The 20,973-nt window shown below is 41.7% G+C and overlaps 1 protein-coding gene across 5 annotated transcripts in view; it reads left to right on the top strand.

The window, feature by feature from the left end:
* The window catches only part of pacs2 (phosphofurin acidic cluster sorting protein 2), a 79,537-nt gene extending 58,802 nt beyond the window's left edge, over positions 1-20,735 (top strand). For 2 of the 5 annotated variants that reach the window (XM_017415981.3, XM_017415972.3), the window contains exons 10-25: positions 93-183; positions 379-450; positions 1,373-1,497; positions 2,238-2,370; positions 2,594-2,698; positions 3,211-3,317; positions 3,409-3,563; positions 4,883-4,993; positions 5,135-5,243; positions 5,736-5,771; positions 11,301-11,343; positions 11,479-11,521; positions 13,136-13,271; positions 14,841-15,064; positions 16,496-16,609; positions 16,953-20,735. In XM_017415981.3, the coding sequence (XP_017271470.1) occupies positions 93-183; positions 379-450; positions 1,373-1,497; positions 2,238-2,370; positions 2,594-2,698; positions 3,211-3,317; positions 3,409-3,563; positions 4,883-4,993; positions 5,135-5,243; positions 5,736-5,771; positions 11,301-11,343; positions 11,479-11,521; positions 13,136-13,271; positions 14,841-15,064; positions 16,496-16,609; positions 16,953-17,071 (1,723 nt within the window). In that variant the 3' untranslated portion in view covers positions 17,072-20,735. Of the gene's footprint in view, positions 1-92; positions 184-378; positions 451-1,372; positions 1,498-2,237; positions 2,371-2,593; positions 2,699-3,210; positions 3,318-3,408; positions 3,564-4,882; positions 4,994-5,134; positions 5,244-5,735; positions 5,772-11,300; positions 11,344-11,478; positions 11,522-13,135; positions 13,272-14,840; positions 15,065-16,495; positions 16,610-16,952 lie in introns of those variants that run through there. The other 3 variants (XM_037977813.1, XR_005233634.1, XM_017415990.3) reach the window with 3 other exon arrangements.
* Positions 20,736-20,973: the final 238 nt, after the last annotated feature.

Here is a 20,973-nt window from a genome sequence, read left to right as displayed (position 1 = left end):
AGCTAATGTATGTTTAATTTTCTAATTGTCATTTGCATCTGTAGTAAAATTATGTTGTTCTTGCCCCCTCCCACTCCCACTTTCGGATTCAGGCCATATTTCGAGGGACTTTCTCTGTCCAGCTCTCAGACTGAGATTGGCAGCATCCACAGCAGCCGGAGTCACAGGGAGCCCCCCAGCCCGGTGAGACACCCCCCGCCGCTCAAACCCTCCGTGGCCCACCGCCGATCTGAAATAACGTCATCTCGGAGGAACGTTTCTGTCTCTTCGTCATAAGCCCACTAGCTTAACACCGCAGTGAAGCTGCTCAGACCTCAGAGGGGAGCCTCTTTGAAACTAGATTTGTTGATTTGTTTTCCTCTCATCGACTTGTTCTAGATTGATCTGGATAAAGCCAAGTGTGGCGGCTCCAAGTTTCCAGACGATGGTGTGTCTGATAACGTCACCTTTGTGAGTATGATTTTAAACCCTTCCCGAGCATCTCTTCCATACAGATTACTGAATGCAAGAAAAACAAGAAGCCCCTAAAAAAATAGGTTTGTTCTTTTCTTTTTGTTCATCATTTTAAGGGTCCAGGCCAGTGGAGGCAAGAGAACGTTTCCATGATTTAAGCAAAAGTTCTGTAATGTGTTCGTAATGTTTTGGGACAGTGTAAAAACTCATAGCTGTTAGAATTAAAAGCCTTAAGGACTTTGTCTGTAGTGTTAGCAAAATATCCCATGAACCACTGCCCAGATTTTTACGAAACTTTCGTGAATTATTCATCAGATGTTCGTCTACAACCGACTAACCTTCGGAGTCGGCGTGATTCGAGATGAGCGCCACAGACAGCTGAGCGTAGAAAACACAGAAATGGTTCAAGTTCAGTCAGGTTCATAGATGTTGAGCTGAGATTTGCTGTGGTCGCAGCGAAGAGTCATCCCCAACACACACTCAGAGCTCTACACATTGTGCAGTAGTTGTACTGAAAACTTTGTCAGTAGCTATTGGCGTGAACCGTGTTTGTCTGTTAGCAAAATATCTCATGAGCCAATGGACAAATGTTAATAAAACTTTCAAACGGTAATCATTGGATGTACAGTTACAGCTCATTAAGTTTCGGAGTCGACTCAATTCAAGATGGCCGCCACAGCTAATTGACAATAGCAAACACAAACATGGCTATAACTCAGTCAGTTTTACAGGTACTGAGGTAAAGCTTGGCATGGTGGTAGCTGAGAGTCATCCTCAACACATCCTCTGAGTGCTAACAGATTGCACAAAATCTCACAATATAATATTATATTAGAACATGAGATTTAAAGGTTTGGTATGAAAAGTGGCGGGCGATATGCGTTCCTTCGAGGCTTTTAATTCTGTAACTCTTCCTCAGGAGCATCCAGAGGCAGTGACTCCCACCACAGAGCTGGAGATGGACACCATGGACACGTTTTTAGAGAGGCTGCCAATAAGCGGCAAAATGACCAAGACTGAATCCCTTATCATTTCATCCAACAGGTGCATCTGTGTTTGTCTGTACCGTTAGCAAAATATTTCCTGAATCACTGAACAGATTTCAGTGAAAGTTTCAGAAAGTAACCACAGGATGTACATCTACAACTGATTAGCGTTTGGAGTTAACCTAATTCAAGATGGCCGCCACAGCCTTCTGACCTTAGAAAACACAAAAATGGCTCTAACTCAGTCAGTTTTTCAGATATTTAGCTAATTTTTGGTGTGGTTGTAGCTGAGAGTCATTCACAACACTTACTCCAAGATCGACTCATTATGTTAGATCTCTGCTTAAAACTGAAGCAATAACTGATGGATTCAACCATGTTTGTCTGTTAGCAAAATATCTCGTAAGCTACAAGGTAGATTTTGGTGAAACTTTCAGAAAGTAATCATACATCATACATTTACAAGTAATTAACTTTTGAAGTCAGTCCAATTCAAAATGGATGCTTAGTTGAACCGATATTAGCCAACACAAAAATGGCTGTAACTCAATCAGTTTAACAGATATTGAGCTAATATTTAGTGTGGTAGTAGCTGAGAGTCCTTCACAACACGTACTCTATGACATTTTGTGATATTAAATAAAGTAAATTATTTAAGGTTTGGCCAAAGCAGCTACGACGCCATCATTTCTCAACGTGAGACAATGTGGCAGGAAGTGATACGCACTCTTTCAAGCAATGCCCTTTAATTCGAAAAGCGTGTTCAGTCTTGTTCTGAGACTTTCCTCTTTTTTCCAGGCAGGAACCAAAGCTGGCAGGGAGACGAGGCAGGAGCACGTCCCTGAAGGAGCGCCAGCCCAGCAGGCCCACGAACGAGAGGGCCAACAGCCTGGACAACGAGCGGTCCCTGGACACACGCTGCCACCTACAGGCAGGAGGCCACAGCTGCCCGCACAGCACCTAAAACATGGCACTCACATCGAGTTTCTTAAAAAAAAAAAAAACAGCTGATGAGAAATTTACTCTGTTTTTATCTATACAGTTACATGTAATGTATCCACTACAAATACAGTAACTTGGCTGAGCAGACAGTGTTTGAAATATAAACAGAATTGTACATAACCCCAATTTTTGTTTTTGTTTTACTGTTCTAGATCCCAAGAAAAACTGTGTATGACCAACTAAACCACATCCTGGTGTCTGATAACCACCTCCCTGACAGCATCATCCTCATCAACACGTCCGACTGGCAGGGTCAGGTAGGACTGTGGAAGTTCGCCTTTATCATCACTGTCACTGTGACAAAAATGGGAGACAGACGAGCAGTTCCATGGGAAAACAATTTCTTTCTACGAAAAATAGCTCTGTGAGAACCGATAAACCACCGCGATCAGAGGAAGGTCCGCCCGCTCCAACCCGATCTGATCTGGAGGCCAAACCAAAAAACGCAGCCGCAACCGGCTGGAAGTTGGCTTTTTAACACCTGCCCAGAGGTCCTTAATCAGGCAGCCAAACCGTCCACCTGCTCCCTGAAAGAGAAGAGAACAACAGAGACACCTAGTGGACTGGAGGGGGTTGTTACATCACAACAATGGCTGCAACTGAATCGATTTTACAGCTGTTGAGCTAAGATTTGTTGTGGTAGTAGCTAAGAGTCACCCTCAACACACGCTCTGAGTGCTAACACATCTTGCAAGATCTCTCAATATCGCACATTTATGAGGTTTGACCCACACAGACCTGTTTCACCTCCGCTGTGCCTTTCTTTCAGTACCTTTCGGAGATGCTGCAGAACCACCACCTGCCCGTGGTGTGCACCTGCACCACAGCCGACATCCAGGCTGCGTTCAACACCATCGTGTCCCGTATCCAGAGATTGTGAGCCGTTCCCCCCCCCCCGCAGGTAACGCATCGCAGCGTGTGGCCGTGCGAAATTCAAGAGCTTCGGTATTTCTTGTTCAACCTACAGCTGCAACTGCAACTCCCAGACGCCCGTTCCCATCAAGATCGCGGTGGCAGGAGCGCAGCACTACCTCAATGTGGTCCTGAGGCTTTTTGTGGACCACCTCTCCCCCAAGACCCCGGACTGGCTCAGTTACATGAGGTTCCTTATCATCCCACTAGGTTGGTGCCAACACAGCTGTTTCTTCTTCCCTTAAATATTAGATTTTAACAGAATTAAAGCACAACCAGCTTGCACATGCAGTGCTTTATGATGGATGGATGGATGGATGGATAGAACAGTAGCAGCACAGTTTCATAGTAACAGTTAGTGAATATAAAAATGCAAACAAAGTAAAGATAAATAGTATGATGTACACACATGTCCATATTTAACAATAAATAATATTGTAGAACTAGTTTCTATTGTTCAAGACTCCAGATCCACATGTTGAGTGGAGTGCTGTTGTCTAACAAAAGGTCCGGGTATTTATCGTTATTATCTCCCAGAGAGAAGGTGGCAGGATTGCTCCGGTTTCCTCCCACAGACTAAAAAGAAGCCCGTTGGGATCGTTGGTAACTCTAAATTGTCCCTAGGTTGTTTGTCTCTAAGCACCTGCAAAGGAGAAGCTGAGAAAGTAATTAAATGGTGCACAGACACACAACAGGTGTTTACACTTTGCAGCTGCATCTCAGAACAGTTAGAATCCATTCCCTGCTCACCTTTTTGCAGGGGTCCAACCTCCCACAGAAGATTTGGCATTCCTGACGCAACCTGGGCTCGAACCCAAAGCCTCAGGATTGCAGCACTGACTGCCAAACTACCAATTTATCTCAATAAATGAGTAAAATCCTTAAAAAGCTTTTATTGATTTCAGTAATTCCGTTCAGAAGGTGAGTCCAAATTCTACAAGTTTTGTATTAAAATTCTGTAACAAAAATTCCTTTATTTTGACTTTTAATTGGTTGCATGTACTGTCCTAATTTTTTTGAGAAAATTAATTTTGAGTTTTCATTAGCTGTAAAATATAATCATCTAATCTGACTTTAAATCCAAGTTTTCTGACAAGTATGTCTTCAGAAATAATCCTTTGTCCTAATACCCTTTAAACTTCCTGCCTTAGTCCCGGGAAATCCCTTTGTATAATGTTTGGCCTCCTTGTAAAGCTCGGCGACTCCTCATGACGTCACTACAGACCGATAAAAAATGTTTTTTTGAGCTCCATGCCATCCAGGTGATAAATCACCAAATGTCATCAAACTGTGGCTCGTTTTGTAGCTTTTAAAAAGGAGATTTTGAAAAAAATAATAACTCGATGCTGAAAAAACTCGTTTTGCTGCATGGGTCTTTCTGATTAGACAGATTAGATTGGGGATTTAAGCTACTATGGTCCTGCTAGGTTAGTAACAGTCCAGCTGTTTTTGTTTACATCAAATATTGGCTCATAAAGACACCCAGCCTGCGCATTTATTGCTCCATGTTTGATTCTGAACACCTTCAGGTGCACACCCGGTCTCCAAATACCTCGGCACCATCGACTATCGCTACAACAGTTTGTTCCAAGATGCTGCCTGGAGGGATTTGTTCCATCGGCCGGAAGCTCCTCTTATTGGTGGGCTGTTTCCTCGTCTTCCTTTAAACGCCGCAGGGCTTCCATTTTCGTAAAAGCTCCCATTTTTGTCATATTGGACTGCGCGTTCAGGGGGACGAGCGCTAATGGTCGTTTATCTCTCCACCCCCCCACCCCGTGCAGCCCAGGAGAGTCCCGACGTGGTGTCGAGGGTGACGCAGTACATGGAGGGAGCTAACGGCGCCCACCAGCTGCCCATCGCCGAGGCCATGCTCACGTACAAACAGAGGAGGTACGTTCGGGCTGCCGCCGGTCGCCGGTCGCGCTCAGACCTGACTAAAGTTTTCCCTTTAAGGCTCCCAACGCTGAGCTCATTCCTTTTTTTTTTTCCAAAGACGATCAAAATGGGCAATTAAAACTAGCAGCTGCCGGCTTTCCTAAACAAACCGTTCAGTCCATTTATAGCAAATGCGTGCTTTGTGTCTGCGTACGCTTAGGCAAATAACTCCTCGGATCAGTAAATGAAGAAAAACACCAACTTCCTCCCCTTTGGCAGTTTGAAGAAACTGCTTCGTGGTTTCCAAACCCAAATAAAGACGCTTCCAGCTGTAATTGGACCCTCTTTGGGGGAGAAAAAAAAGGAATGTGACATTGTTGTGGAGCCTTCTGGTGTGTTTGGGGTGGGGGGGGCATCTGTCTCACTGTCACTGTCTGTGTGAGTAACATGTTGTTATCTTTGTGTTCTATGTTTTCTGTGGTTTTTGTTTTTTTTGTTTGTTTCCAGAAGGAAAAAGAGCTTTCATTTTGATTTTGCATTAAGGTATTGTGATCGGTTGAGTTTGTTCCTCACGTAGCCCGACGATTCGTGGTGCCTTTCTTTTCCTTTCGAGCACCTTTCTGTCGGAGCTTGCCACTTTATCAGCTGCCGGCACAGGAGACCGTTAAAGCTGCTCTTTAGTGTCCCACCAGGACAAGAGACGAGACGCCAGCAGCTGCTGGGGACCGTCCGGGATGAGGACAGAACCAGAATCGGGCCGTTGGTTTGTGTTGAACTAACAAGAAAAAGCACTGATTCCTTCATGGAACTGTCAGCTGCATCATTTAGATTCAGTGACACATGAGGGAGTATTTTATTTAGCTGCGTTTATTAGATTTAAAGATGCAGTTCGGCTGCGGGGCTCATTCCAGCCGAAGGGCTCATTTCTACTCTTTATATTAAGCTTAAAAGAAAAGAAAATATACTTATAAAACATGGATTTTCTGTGGAAATTTAGAGCACGTACTTGCTGAAATTTGTTGAAGAAGCTGAAGCTAATGCTAAAATGATCAGAACATAAGCTAAAATACATGAAAGCTAAAGTTGGTAAAACAGAAGATAAAAGCTAAAGCTCGCAGAACAGTAGCTAATAGCTAAAATGACCAAAACAGTTCATAGATAAAATTATCAGAACACCAGCTAAGACTAAGACTGGCAAAGCAGTGGCTAAAAGCTAAAACTAGAACAACAGAACTGGAGCAAAAGATGAAATTAAAGAAAATCTTAGTGCAAAATAAAATTTAGCAGAGCAGTAACTAAACGCTAATATGACCAAAATGTTAGTTAGAAAACTATTAAAGCAGTGTCTAAAAGCTGAAGCTAAAACTAGCAGAAAATAAACTAAAAGGTAAAATGACCAAAACATCAGAAAGAAATGAGGAAAACACTAGCAAAAAGCTAAGGCCAGCAAAACAGTAGCTGAAAGGTACAATTAGCAAAATAGTAGCTGAAAACTAAAAATGAAGCAGATATGCTGAAAAAGATGTGAAAAAGCTCAACATTTTTTAAGATTTGAAGAGTTTTTTTATGCATTTTCATGAGGGCAACAACACGTAAATAAAGTTAAATATTATAAAAAGTTTGAAAGTCTCAGCTGTAATGTCCTGAACGAGCCGAACGTTTCGACTCCAAGTATGGTAGCAGCGTTTGAGTCCAAAGCAACGTTTGGAAGAAACTTTAAGCAGGAAAACTACAGTGTGAACGCTTAAACTGGTTCATCACAGACAAGACGTCGCCTCCTGTTAGCAAAATGTCAGAAAGAACTGAGGTTTTTCAAACACAGGTGCAACGGACTTGTCTTGAATCAGTTAAGTGTGTCACAGTTTTAGTGAAAAGACCTTTTCCTCCCGGACCTCTGAAGCTCTGTTTATGTGTAATTAATGGAGTCGTGTCAGCAGCAAACATCAGCCTCACCAGAGCAGGCTGTAAAGGAAAGCTGTGCTGATAAAGTGGCAGCAGACCAAATGTTCTCAGCTCGTTTCCCTTTTATTTCTTCTTCCCCAAGTTGTGTCGTGCTTCTGAAGGTGTGTGGATCTGTGCCGGTGGATTTTCTTTTCAGAAGCAACAAAATCGCACAAAAAAATCAGATGTATTTTTGTGACTAAAATGCAAATAAATAACCTATTTTAAAAACTCCATTGATATTTTTTATTCAAATAACAAAAAACATAGATCCACCACAGCAGAAAAATAAATGAAAAGTTTTTTTTTTTTTTATTTTGAGAGCAGTTGTCATGAGACTACTAAGCCTTTCAGAACGCATCTATAAGGAAAAAAACATGTGGGAGCTCTGAATTAAAAGCCAAAAAGTACAAATAAGATGAAATTTTGGCCCCGTCCACTCAGGAGCATTTTATTTTATTTCTCCTTGTAAACACGGCACTGTTTCTAGAAAGGTTCTTTATCCGCACAGAAACTCAGAAAACGACCCAAGATGCTGTAGTAACTTTGCCAGGCCTGTATGTGGTGCTGTAACGCTGCCACCACAACACACCAGAAACAGGAAACAAGGTGTGGAGTTTTCAAAAGGTTGTATTTAGACATTAAAGCTAAAAACAGAGAGAGAGAGAGAGCACTCACGCTCATTGCCTAATCAGAATTTGTGATGTTGTGGAGGATCCAAAATGGCAGCAATGTCAACAAACGTGCGTCAATGAGAAGACGTGTCGTCTTTGAAACGATGCAGGTCTTCAGCTAAGCAGATAATCACATAAATCTGATGATGAAGACGGCCACATTCAACATTTCCTGTAGAAGAAACAAATCCAGAACGTGTCAGTGTGAACATAGTAGATTTATCACAATATGTTTTGAAGGTAGTTTTTCTTGATAAATTAACTAAATTCTCTCAAAATTGTATATTGTAGGGTTACTTATCTATGGAAGGATATTCCAGATGTTTTTTTGTATTATTGGTGCAGTTGTACCCCGCACACGACTCAGACATGCTGCTATAAGACGACTGATTCCTGTTTTGATGATGTCAGCGATCGTCTGTTGAGTCAGACGATCACATGACGAGTTCTCGCTCTCTGTGTTTAACTCTGGGCGTTTAGACTGTCTACATGAACGTGTAAGATTAGTGTTTCAAGGTTCGTTTTTCCTCTCTGGAACCTGGTTTTGAAAAATATCGTTCAGCGGCTCCTTGAACAGCTTCTGTGCGGACGCGAGGCTGAAACGATAAAAGATATTCCTGAGTGTACAGTGCGTTAACTCATGACGTCGATGTAATAAATGATGGAGTTTGTCCCGCGTGGCCCTCCATAGCCCGATGACGTGTGAGGTTCCTTTAATTTGGTCTGTTCTCAAGTTCTTCTTATTTACAAAGAAGATAAAAATAAACCCATGTTTGGCATTCTTTTTTTGTTTTTTTAATTTTTCTTACCATAGGAAACAAACCCGAGATTTTAGTTCAAAAGAAAAATCAAAAAAACAAACAGGAAATTGTGTTTTTGGAGACGAATAAAAAAATTCCCCGGCAAAAGATCCACAAACCCGGCTGCTCATGTCTGTCTGTTATTCATCCAGTCTGATGTAAAGATAAATAAAAAAATAAACATCCTGTTAGTAAAGTGATCGTGTCACAATGATGCTTTATTCAGTCATTTGTAAACAAAATCTCGAAACATTAAATTCACTTAGGAAGTCTAACATCCAAACAATATGTTTCTGTTTGCTTTGGTAAGAGCCACGCAGAGCTGAAAACACTTGCACATGTATTATTGTGTGAATATAAAAAATCCTTAAATGTCTAATTAATAATCATTTAAATTTCCTCCCACAGACCAAAAACCTGCATGTTAGCTTCATTGGTAACTCTAAACTCCGTAGGTGTGAGTGGGAATTTGTCTCCATGTGTCCCTGTGATGGACTTGCGTCCTGTCCAGGGTGTCCCCCTTCCTGTCCCACAGCGACCTCTGGGGACAGGCACCCAGACCAAAAAAGGATGGATGAAAACATTAAAACATACATTTTCCAACCTATTCGACCCAACATACACAGAGCAACCGATTAGAAAGGATTAAACTGGGTTATTTTAGTCAAACCGTTTCTTTTTGAGTCTGAACAGTTGGCAAAATCTCCCAAAATAAACAACCCAAGTTAAAATGGCTGCCACAGCAAAGCAATCCTAGTAAACACAAACAATGTCCAATTTACAGATATCCAGCTAAAGCCTGGCGTTCACAACAACTTTGAACGCTAACAAATCACAGGAGACTACACAGAGTAAAAGCTTTGAGCAGAGTGGCTGAAACAGGATGATCTTAGTCTGAATCTGACTTTAAAGGCGACTGGTGATGTTTTCCTTTAAAGAATGCTACACCTTTAATAGATTTTAATGTTTTTTTCGAAAGTCTGAAAAGTGCATGACGGTTAGGTTAGGTTTACCTGCATTAAGAGTATTTTTTTAGCTAAATACATCCAGGTAAACTAATCTAATGCTCTGTTAAAATCCCCCCACTCTGATCACTCGTACAGCAGGCAGACATCTGGCTGCGTCCCTCCTGGCTGCTCTGAAGCTGAACCCAGCAGAGATTTGTTGTACCGGCGAACGGCCCACTGTTTCCTCCTGTAGACTGTTTTCTCTCTCTGTCTCTCTCTCTCTCTGTAGTCTCTCTGTTTCTTCCCTGGGGGGGCGATGGCAGATATCTTCAAGGCAAGAGCAACAACCTCTAACATCATCGGACAATGTAACATCTAGGAAACATAGACTTTAGAGGCCCGCTATTTTTCTGGACGTCACCAGGAAAATAGCTTCTGCTGTAGAGTAGTTCCGCACTACCTCACATGGGTAGTCTGTGGAGCTGGGGGGGTGGGGGGAGGATTTAGGTTGGTGCTCTTCCTTCTGACTTACAACCACAATAACGACAAAGTTGGACTTTTGTGTAAAATGTGAATTAAATCAGAATGCCAGTCTTCTTGTTTGCCTGATAGAGCTTTAAGCAGCATTAGTGGATGGTACAGTGAGCTGTGTTTACAGGAAGTGTTCCTGAGTCCATGCAGTGATGTCCAGAACAGAATCAGACCTGGTTTTAATGCAGCGGCCCCTGAGGGCCCCAAGATCACAGACATCTAATACTGACTTTCAGTCCTTTGAGCTCAGAGATTTCTCCAGATTCTTTCAATCTTTTTGATATTTCATTATATGTAGGTGATGAGATATTCAAAGTCTGCCCAGTTTTCCATTTAGGAACATTATTCTGAAATTATTCCACTGATTTTAGACAGTGTTCCACAGACTGGTGATCCCCTGCCCATCTTTACTTCTGAGAGATTCAGCCACTCTAAAGTGCTCTGTTTATACCCACTCCTCTTACTGACCAGTTGACAATTAGTCTCATTCATACCACTTACTTTTACAAACTTTTGTTGCGCCTGGAACAACTTTGAGATGTGTTGTTGCCATCAAATTCAAAATTACCTTCATATTTTTCTATAAATAGTATTATTAAAATAGTAAAAATATGCTATGTTTACTGGGATCCATTGTGAACACTATGGGGGTTTCTGAGATTTCCAAATCCTTGCATTCTGTTTTTATTTACATTTCCCACAACGTCCCATCTTAGTCCGATCTGAGGTTGCACTTCTTTCTGACGCTGTACGGACTTGCTGCCTACTGAATGCCTGATTGTTTCTGTTTAGGTTCATTAGGTCTGTGTCTGCAGTGATGGGATGGCTTTATGGTCAAATACTGGCCTGTGGCTTGCATGTTTCGCTCTCTGCCTGTCCTGCTTCAATCAGACGTCAGTCAGGACTGAAACCTGTAGTGGAGTTAGAGCCTCAGCAGCATGTACAACTGGCCTTTCCATATGACCTCATCTATGCTGTGATAAGCTACAATTAGCATCTGAAACACTGAAAATGTGCAAGTTACTAATCACTAGATCTCAGTGTTGGTAACTGTAAATGCCATTTCTCATATCTTTCTTTTCACAGCCAAGATTTAGTTGCATTTGTCTTCTTTAATTTAGATTTGATTTTTCCTCTTATTAACTCTGACATGTTTACTTCTCTGCTGCCTTTCCTCAGCCCCAATGAGGACTCGTGTCAGAAGTTCATCCCGTTCATCGGGGTAAGTAGGTGTCGTTGACTCTGACGTGCCTTCAGTCCTGACCGCGGTCTTGTCTGGGTGCCCGTTTGTCTGTCGAATGTTGGGGAATCTTTCAGCTGGACTCAATGGTTTTCTTCTCCTGGTTGGGTTTTTCAGGTGGTGAAAGTGGGTTTCGTGGAGCAGACCTCGGCGACGTCAGGTAAGGCGCTTGTTAACGGTTAACGCAGTCTGCGGCCATTTGTTCACACGCTGGTTTTTAAAACTTACAAAAGTTCTGAAAAGGAACTGGATAAAAAAAATGATGATTTGTACCACCAACAGTACACGATACTCCAGTATTTAGGTACAAGCTAGGAAATAAAAGGGTTGACATTTCTTTGGAGCATAAAAAAAGATTTAAACAAGGGGGTGACCTTGACCTTTTGACCCTGTAACCTTGAAATCAATAAGGATCATCCTTGACCCATGAGGTGCCCAGCTGTGCAGTTTGGCATTTCTATGTTAAAGGGTCATCAATTTAGAGCTGTTTAAACGATGGGGTGACCTGTGAACTTGATCTTTGATCCTGTGACTGTGAAATCAATAGGGCTCACCCTTAATCCATAAGGTTTCATGAGTCAAGATGGGTTTATTTTTCACATTTTCTGAAAGCATTGTTGGACTCTGAAGGGACATCATTTCGGCTTCAAAATAATTTAAATTTCAGTTAATTATGTATTATAATCAGTGATGTTTGTTGTGCAACGGAACTAACCTTCTGTCTGATGAATATTTATGTTTTTTGGACTCCTTCATTTCTTGGACCATCAAGCTACACAGCTCCTCAGCTGGAAGGGTTTGGGGGATGATTGTGTTGGCTCTGAGGGAGAGCGGGGCCACGGATCAAAAGTGGACCTTACTGCAACCTATTTCTATATCTTTTATATCTATTCTTTATTTTGGACTATTTTAGGTGCAATAACTGCTGTTTTGTTAATTTGTGTTCACAGTACTTTTTTTTTATACGCCCGTTCTAAGATAAGGCGTAATACGTTTTGGCACCATCAAGAATGATCCCCACTGATTTCAAGGTCACTTGTTTGAAGGTTCAGGTCACAGGTGAACACTGAGACGAAACCCTGACAGTGCTCTAACTCTGCAGCTGTTACACAGGCACGGCAAACTGGATAGCTGGACACCTTGCGGATCGAGGATGATCCCTATTGATTTCAAGGTCACGGGGTTTGTGGAGTGGTTGTCTTTTATCGTATTTGTGTTGACTCCTCTCATACTGTTTGTTGTGTGAATGGAAACAGCTCGCCACTACTGAATTTCCTTCAGCATCTCATTTCCTCTCATCTTATCTGAGAAATAAATGCAAAACTTTGCTGTCTGCAATCTTATCGTAGCTGTTAAACGTTTTTTAATATCTTTCACACGTTTCTTCCTTTTCCTTTGAAAGTCCCTGCACAATTTAGTTTTTCATTACAAGTTTTTTCCAAACCATTTGTTATCCATAGGACTCTTGTTTTTATTTTTTCTATCTGAAGACAGGATTAATTATACAGTAACCAAAATGTATCTAAAAATGCACACTTAGCGTCATTACCATCATCAACATGAACTTCTTACCAATCGTGATTTCTTAATTCCTCCTTAAAAGCCAGGATTCTTTAAAACTTGCTAATTTGTTCCGAGTGATGATTTGTTTTTCATATTTAAAACTGCGACCTCTTTCCACGCCTGGCTAACAGCAAGTTTCAGCCTTTTCAGGACTGTAGGAACCCCGTCCCACAGCTGCTCAGTGTCTGAGGGAAGTGCTTTCCTTTTTCAGGAGACTCGGATGATGCCACCCCTCTGGGCTCCTGCCTCCTCTCCTCCACCCCGCCACAGGTTTCGCCTCCTCTCAAAGAGGCTTCACCTACGCCTCCCTCCTCTCCCTCCATCAACACCAGCTTCTGTGCTTACAGGTAAAACACCGAACCTCAGGGAGAGACTTGTCTTCACGCTCGGACCCTTTCTGCCAGTTTGAATGAACGCTCTAGTTCTTTCTTTTTCTGTGTGCTGGCTCGACATTAACACTATTGACTTCCTGTTCACAGTTTCTTCCAACTATTTCAGCAAACTTTCAGCTATTTCATTCATTTTTCAAAACGTTCAGCTTATTTGGAACATTGCTGCTATGAGTTTTGGTTTTTGCAACTTTGTACTTTTTGAAGTATAACAGTATTTTTTCCCTCATTAAAATAAATGAAAAGCGCTTCAAATCCTTGAAAAACATTGTGCTCTTTGAAATCTTCACTATAATGCCAAATGTATTCACTCACCCATCCAAATCATTCAATTTAGAGGTACCTATCACTTCCATGGCCGCAGGCATATAAAATGACGCACCTAGGCATTCAGACTGCTTCTACAAACATTTGTAAAAGAATGGGTCGCTCTCAGGAGCTCGGCAAATTCCAGCGTGGTACTGTGATAGGATGCTACCTGTGCAATAAGTCCAGTTGTGAAATTTCCTCACTTGTAAATATTCCATAGTCAGCTGTTAGTGGCATTATAACAAAGTGGAAACGATTGGGAACAACAGCAACTTGCCCACAAAGTGGTCGGCCACGTAAAATCACAGAGTGGCTCAGAGGAGGATGAGGCTCAAAGTGCACCGAGGTCACCAACGTTCTGCAGAGTCAGCAGCTACAGCTCTTCAAACTTCATGTGGCCTTCAGATTAGCTCAGGAACAGAGCAGAGAGAGCTTCATGGAATGGGATTCCATGGCTGAGCAGCTGAATCCAAGCCTTCCATCACCAAGTGCAAAGCGTGGGATGCAGTGGAGTAAAACACGCCACCACTGGACTCTACAGCAGTGGAGACGTGTCCTCTGGACGAGTCGTGCTTCTCTGACTGGTAATCTGATGTTTGAGTCAGGGTTTGGATTATGGTGTGGGCTTGTTTCGTTTCAGTGAAAGGAGCTCTTAATGCTTCAGCGTACCAGGAAATTTTGTACTATTTTATGCTCCCATCTTTGTGGGACCAGTTTGGGGACGGCCCCTTCCTGTCCCAACATGACTGCACACCAGAGCACAAAGCAAGGTCCATAAAGACATGGACGATAGAGTTTGGTGTGGAAGAACTTGACTGACCTGCACAGAGTCCAGACCTCAACCTGACAGAACACCTTTGGGATGAATCAGAGCAGAGACTGAGAGCCAGGCCTTCTGTCCAACATCAGTGTCTGACCTCACAGATGAGCTTCTGGAAGAATGGTCAGAAACTCCCAGAAACACTCCTAAACCTGTGGAAAGCCTTCCCAGAAGAGCTGAAGGTGTTATAGCTGTAAAAGGTGGGCCAACATCAGATCAAACCCTCTGGATTGAGAATGGGAGGCCACTGAAGTTCATATGTGTGCAGGGAGACGAGTGAATACTTTTGGCAATATAGTGTGTGTGTGTATATATATTTTTTTTAATGTAAATAACTTCAATTTTTTGTTTGTTTTAAACAAATTTGCCTCTGGTCTAAGCTCTTGTTTCGTTTCCAGTTCTAGTAGTCAGTCAGCGGAGTTGATGGGTCTTCAGGTGGATTACTGGGTGGCTCCAACAGAGAGGAAGAAAGACATGGAGAAGCGGGACTCCTCCTCGAAAAACACTCTGAAGTGCAATTTCCGCTCGCTGCAGGTCAGCCGGCTGCCACTGGCGGGGTTAGAGCCGAGCCCCCAGCCCACCATGTCCATGACTGTGGTGACCAAGGAGAAGAATAAGAAGGGTACGTTGGGCTCTCTGTTGCCCAGAGAGGGATTCTGAGAATTCTTGGATTTCTTCCCTTAGCTTGGTTTGACAAAACCCAAAACGCCATTTAGAAATTATGGGCACTGCATCATTAGTGCTGATGTTACTTTGTTAGCTTTGTTTTGCTTTAGTCTCTGTGTTTCCATAAAGGACTCCTAGCTACTACCGCAACACAGTTACGCTCTGTAAATCCAAAAAAGCTTTATAAACAAAGCAACTGGACCTCTGTTCTGTAGTTAAAGATGTTTTGCTTCCCATGTGTGGGGTTCCAAGCTTTAAACTGCATGAGCTGCTCCGTTTACGTAGATGAATTCACACACACTCTGTGTATTTCAAAGTCTTTTATTTCTTATTTCTTTATTTGTTTCATTTTAATTTCATTCATTCATTTACTATTTTTATCTATTTTTCTTCTACTTCTTTGTTAGGGGCAGGTGCTGGTGTAGGGGGGTCTTTGTTGTTAATTGTTGACGTAAAATGTTAAAAATTTATTACACATAGTGGTAAAAAAACAGGTCTGATTCTGTTCTGGACATCACTGCATGGACTCAGGAACACTTCCTGTAAACACAGTTCACTGTACCATCCACTAATGCTGCTTAAAGCTCTATCAGGCAAAGAAGAAGCCAGATGTGAACACCATCCAGAAACACTGCTGTCTTCTCTGGACCAAAGCTCATTTAAGATGGACTGAGGGACAGAGGAGAACTGATCTGTGGTCAGAGGAATTGTAGAGGACCATCCAGCCTGTTATCAGGGCTCAATTTAAAAACCTGCCTCTCTGATGGTATAGGGGTGCATTAGTGTCCTAGTTTACACATCTGGAAAGGCTCCATCAATGCAGAAAGGCATATACAGGTTTTAGAACATTATATGCTCTCATCCAGACTATCAATGTTAAACCAAAATTCCAAAACCTCCAGCAGCTGCTCTCCTCAGCTCCTAGATGTTTTCAGACTGATGTTAGAAGAGGGGATGCCTCACAGTGAGAAACATAAACCTGAAACAACTTTTATGAAATATGTTGTAGCCATCAAATTCAAAATTACCTTATATTTTTAGGTAATATTTCTCCTATTTACTAGGTTCCATTGTGAATAAAATATAGGTTTGTAAGATTTGCAAATCACTACATTCTGATTTTATTTACATCTTTTTACATCCCAACTCTCTCAGAATTGAGATTGCATTTGTTTTTGTTTGTTTGTGTTTTTCCCTTTCTTTCTGCTTACTAATAATAAGTAATTCCGGTTATTGTAGAAGCTTAAAATCCAAGTCTTTTAACCTTGAATCTGGCACAAAATGAGGTCGAACGTTATTTGCATTTCAGTCTGTTGTTCACAGAGAGCAGACACATTCTGGGTCTTATTTACTCACGGGGTGGATGTTTCTTGTCGCCCTTCGCCAGTCATGTTTCTGCCGAAAAAGAGCAAAGACAAGGAGGTGGAGTCCAAGAGTCAGGTGATCGAGGGCATCAGTCGCCTCATCTGCACTGCCAAGCACCAGCAAACCATGCTGAGAGGTATTTTTCCTCCTTTACTGCTTTATTTCTCCTCACACTGACAGACTGGAGATCTCCATGTTCTATTTTTATATTTATTATCTCCTAATTGTTCAAGCACAACGGCGATATTTGATTCGTACAAAAAACCTTTGGCATCCCATACATATTTTGAATAAAAAAATCAATTTGTATCATTGTTATCGGTCATTTTCCATCATTTCCTTTATTTATAGAACTAAATGATCAATGAGTGAAATCTAAAACAGGCTACTAAAAATGACACTATTGCTTCTGAACATAAATGTATCGCTCATAATCGTTTTAAGTCCTGTCTTTTCTTTGTTTAATGCCTTTTCTGCAGTTCTGATTGATGGCGTTGAGTGGAATGATGTCAAATTTTTCCAGTTGGCGGCTCAGTGGTCTTCACATGTCAAACACTTCCCTATTGGGATCTTTGGACACACAAAAGGCCCTTACTAGCAGCACCTAAAAACCTACAGACTGAAACATGGGGGACAGCTTCTCGTCTCCTCTCTCTCGTGCCAACAGATTTTCACCCCTCACCCCCCCTACTTCATCCCGTTCTGCTGATTTCGGTTAAATCCCCGCTCTGCACTGTTGCGTTCATCGGATTATTTAATATTTTTATTTTTTATTTATGTACAAACAAACAAACAAAAAAAAAACTTCTCAGGCAATGCTGCCATAGGGAAATTTTCTTTACTCTGCTTTTTAAAAAGAGAATCCTGCTGACGTTTTTTTAGACTTTGGAGAGAAAAAAACAAACAAAAAAATCTGATAATCATTTTAACCATTAACATGTTGAATGAGTGCCAGGTGTCACATTTGTGTAATTTTCTTTTTTTTTTTTTTTTTTTTTTTTAATTGTGTTACGCACTTGGCCAGCACAATAATTAAAGTATAATATGCACTCAAAAAACAAGAGCAGCTGATTTGTAATGATGTGGTTTCAAATCATGGTGAAAAATGGTGGATTTGTAGCTTCAGAAACATTGTATTTTTTTAAATCTTTACCCACTAGTAAAAAGCACCTTCTGTTAAATAGTCATGGTGCAATAGACTGACTATTGTGTAAAATTAATTCTGTGTTGACTTGGCTCTGTTTGTACACTACTGTAAAATTGTACTTTGTTCTCCAAGTGGCATAAGATAACTTAAGCTTTGCTACAGAATTAGCATATTACCAGTAAACATATAAGCCCCAAAACCAAACCTAATAATAAAGTAGGAAGTAAAACAAAGTAGAACACAGAATTGCATACAAACCTAAATGAATATGTTGACACTTTGGTTGTTGCACCAAATTGTTGTTAGAGTAAAAACTAAATTAAAAGACGGACAGCAGCTAGTTAGCTTAGTTAGCTTAGCATAGCATAAACTGAGCCAAACTAGCTCTGTTTCTGCATCCAGCTGCAGTAAATAGTGAAGCAAATAGTTCTGACTGCAATTTGTTGTTTTTAACCTTGTGTTTCTCTTTTTGTGACCTTTCATTTGGAGATTTACATGTAATTTCCACCATTTTAGAATTTCAATACAAAGCTAATGGCTAACGGCCCACTGAGAACAAGTAAGTCTGGCTCTGGTTAAACGTTAAAACAAAAAAAGGGGAAAAACAGTCGTCCCTAGAGCATTGTTAAAGAACCACAACTTTGTTACAGCTCATTGTAGAGTTGATTATCTTAATTACAGAAATTGTTGAGCTGTAAAAACGATTTAAAGGTCGAGTCCTTGAAGGAACGCAAATCACCCGCCACTTTTCGTGACAGTTTTAATCCAAGATGGCCGCCCCAGCCACATCTTGCGAGACATGTCAATGTTTGAGGTATGTGTTGAAAGATGACTCTCAGCTACTCCCGTATAAACTTTACCTCTATCTGTAATTTTGACTAAGTTGTAGCCATTTTGTGTTAGCAAAGGCCAATTAGCTGTGGGGGCCATTTTGAACTGGGTTGACCCCAAAAGCTGATCAGTTCTACATCTACATCCAATTATTACTTTCTGAGAGTTTCCTTTAAAATCTGTCCTCTGGTTCATGAGATATTTTACTCCATTTGTTATTGGCAAAGTTAAAATCAGCTCTTATTCAATCAGTTAGCGCACAGAGTATGTGTTGGGAATGGCTCTCAGCTACTACCATGCCCCATGTTGCTCAATGTCTGAAAAAATGGCTGTGCTGTAGCCATTTTTGAGTCTCCTTAGGTCAAATGTCTGGAAGCTAAGAACAAGGAACCTGCTGTTACTAATTAAAGTTACTGATTCCATTATTTTGAGACAACAAGACATTATCTAAATGACACTAGCTTTTATTTTTAAAAATATCAAGATACCTATGGTAGGAAAATGAATAGTTACAACCAGTTTCATCATTTAGTATCACAGTCATGATACTTACGATTCATCTTTGACCGTAAATTGTTGGTCAGTGATGGATGTTCCTTGTTCCTCAGCAGTCTGCAGGCGTATAACCTGGGGTGTCTGATCACCAGCTTGTTGTGATGGGTCTGCTATCTACACCCGTTCTCATCAATTCCAAGCGCCCCATCTGTTTCAGGAACTTGAAAACACACGGACCTGACAGTCCCGACTGCCGACCTTCACCAGCACCTTCGTACAGATTTCTCATCAGCTACTGATGCTCGGGAGCAGCCTTCCTGACACCCACGCCCCAGTTAAAACCAAAACAGGCACCTTTTCTTGCTCGGCTTCTTGGCTCAGCGAGGAACTACGAGCAAGGAAGACGGCAGGGCATGTGTTAGAACAGCGTTACAAAGCCTCTGACCGTAGCCTATTGTAAACACCAAAACGCTTGTTCAGAATCCCCCTGCCCTTCATCCAGGACCTGTACGCCTCAAGAACCAGGAAGCGGGCAGGAAAGTTCCCCTCTGACCCCTCCCACCCTGGATACTGTCTTTGTAATCTGCTCCCATCTGGCAGGAGATACAGAAGTCTGCAGACCAGAACTAGCTGCCATAAGAACAGTTTTTTTCTCACAAGCCATCACCCCTTTAAGCAACCAACTAGTCTTTTTTTACATCTTATTTCATGTAACATCAAGCTATCTCAATGGTATCTACATTTTATGGACTCATCCCAAGCACACTGCTTGTGTACTGTGTAATATCAGTAAATATATCTTATTGTGTAGCATTTTATTGTTTTGTATTGTTCTATACTACCTGAGAGGCGCCACCAGCCAGAGACTTACTCCTCCTGTGTTCTTTACACACTTGGCTAGTTAATATGATTCTGATTGTGTTAGCAAAATATCTCATGACCCATTGGATTTCGTTTAATGAAACTTATTGGTTGCACATCTACTGTCGAATAGCGTTTGGAGACAGTCCAATTCAAAATGGCCACCATAGCGAATCGGTAATAACCAACACGAAAATGTCTGTAGCTCAGTCACTTTTACAGTTATCGAGGCAAAACTGGGTGTGGTCCCAGCAGGGACAAACTGCCCTGTTTTTGAAACTTTGCCTACTGGAGTCAACTCTGTCTGCCTGTTAGCAAAATAACTCATGAACCACTGGACGGATTTCAATGAAACGCACAGCAATTTACCATTGAACGTACAAGGGCTAGTTCGCCGTAGCCAACCCAAACATGGCTGTAACTGAGACAGTTTTAGTGATATAGAGGTAAAGTTTGACGTGGTAGTAGCTGAGAGTCACCTTTGACACATACTCCAAGCTCTAATGCAATGGTGTCCAAAGCTAGTCCTGGGGGGGCCACTATCCTGCAAGTTTTAGATGTTCCCCTGCTCTTCAGCAGGTCTCCAGGTTCTACAGAAGCCTGTTAATCACTCAGTCATTCAAATCAGGTGAGTCACAGCAGAGGAACACCTAAAACCTGCAGGATAGTGGCCCCTCCAGGACCAGGATTGGACACCCCCTGCTCTAACGGATCTTGTAATACCACATGTCGGCTATAGCTCCGCCCCTTCCCATCTTAATATGGTTTTAATCCAACATTTAAAACACGGAGGCAGTACGCATTCCTTCAATGATTGCTAGAACACTTTTTGTAATGGAATAGGAAAAAAAAAAACTTTCTCAAGTAAACCACTAAATAAATCGTTATTACACAACAATATCGTGAAGACAAATTTCCACGTGTGTCCTCCACTGGCTTCCGTCCTAACACTCCTTGGCGCTTGCTGCAAGCGAATTCCGTTTTCTTGTTTCCCAGAGGAGCTCGGTGTCACCGCAGCTCACCCACGACTTGTGTGTCACTTTAGAGATGGCTTCGTGACGTAGAGGTGAATGTATCGACAGTACCTTAATGTAAAGCACTTTTAAATGTTTGCCTAATGTAGATTAGCGTGTATAAAACCTGCCCCCCCCCCTCCCTCCCTCCCT

Source organism: Kryptolebias marmoratus, linkage group LG10 (genome assembly GCF_001649575.2).
Source record: "Kryptolebias marmoratus isolate JLee-2015 linkage group LG10, ASM164957v2, whole genome shotgun sequence".
Classification (NCBI taxonomy): Eukaryota; Metazoa; Chordata; class Actinopteri; order Cyprinodontiformes; family Rivulidae; genus Kryptolebias; species Kryptolebias marmoratus.
This window is presented reverse-complemented; position numbering and strand designations above follow the sequence as displayed.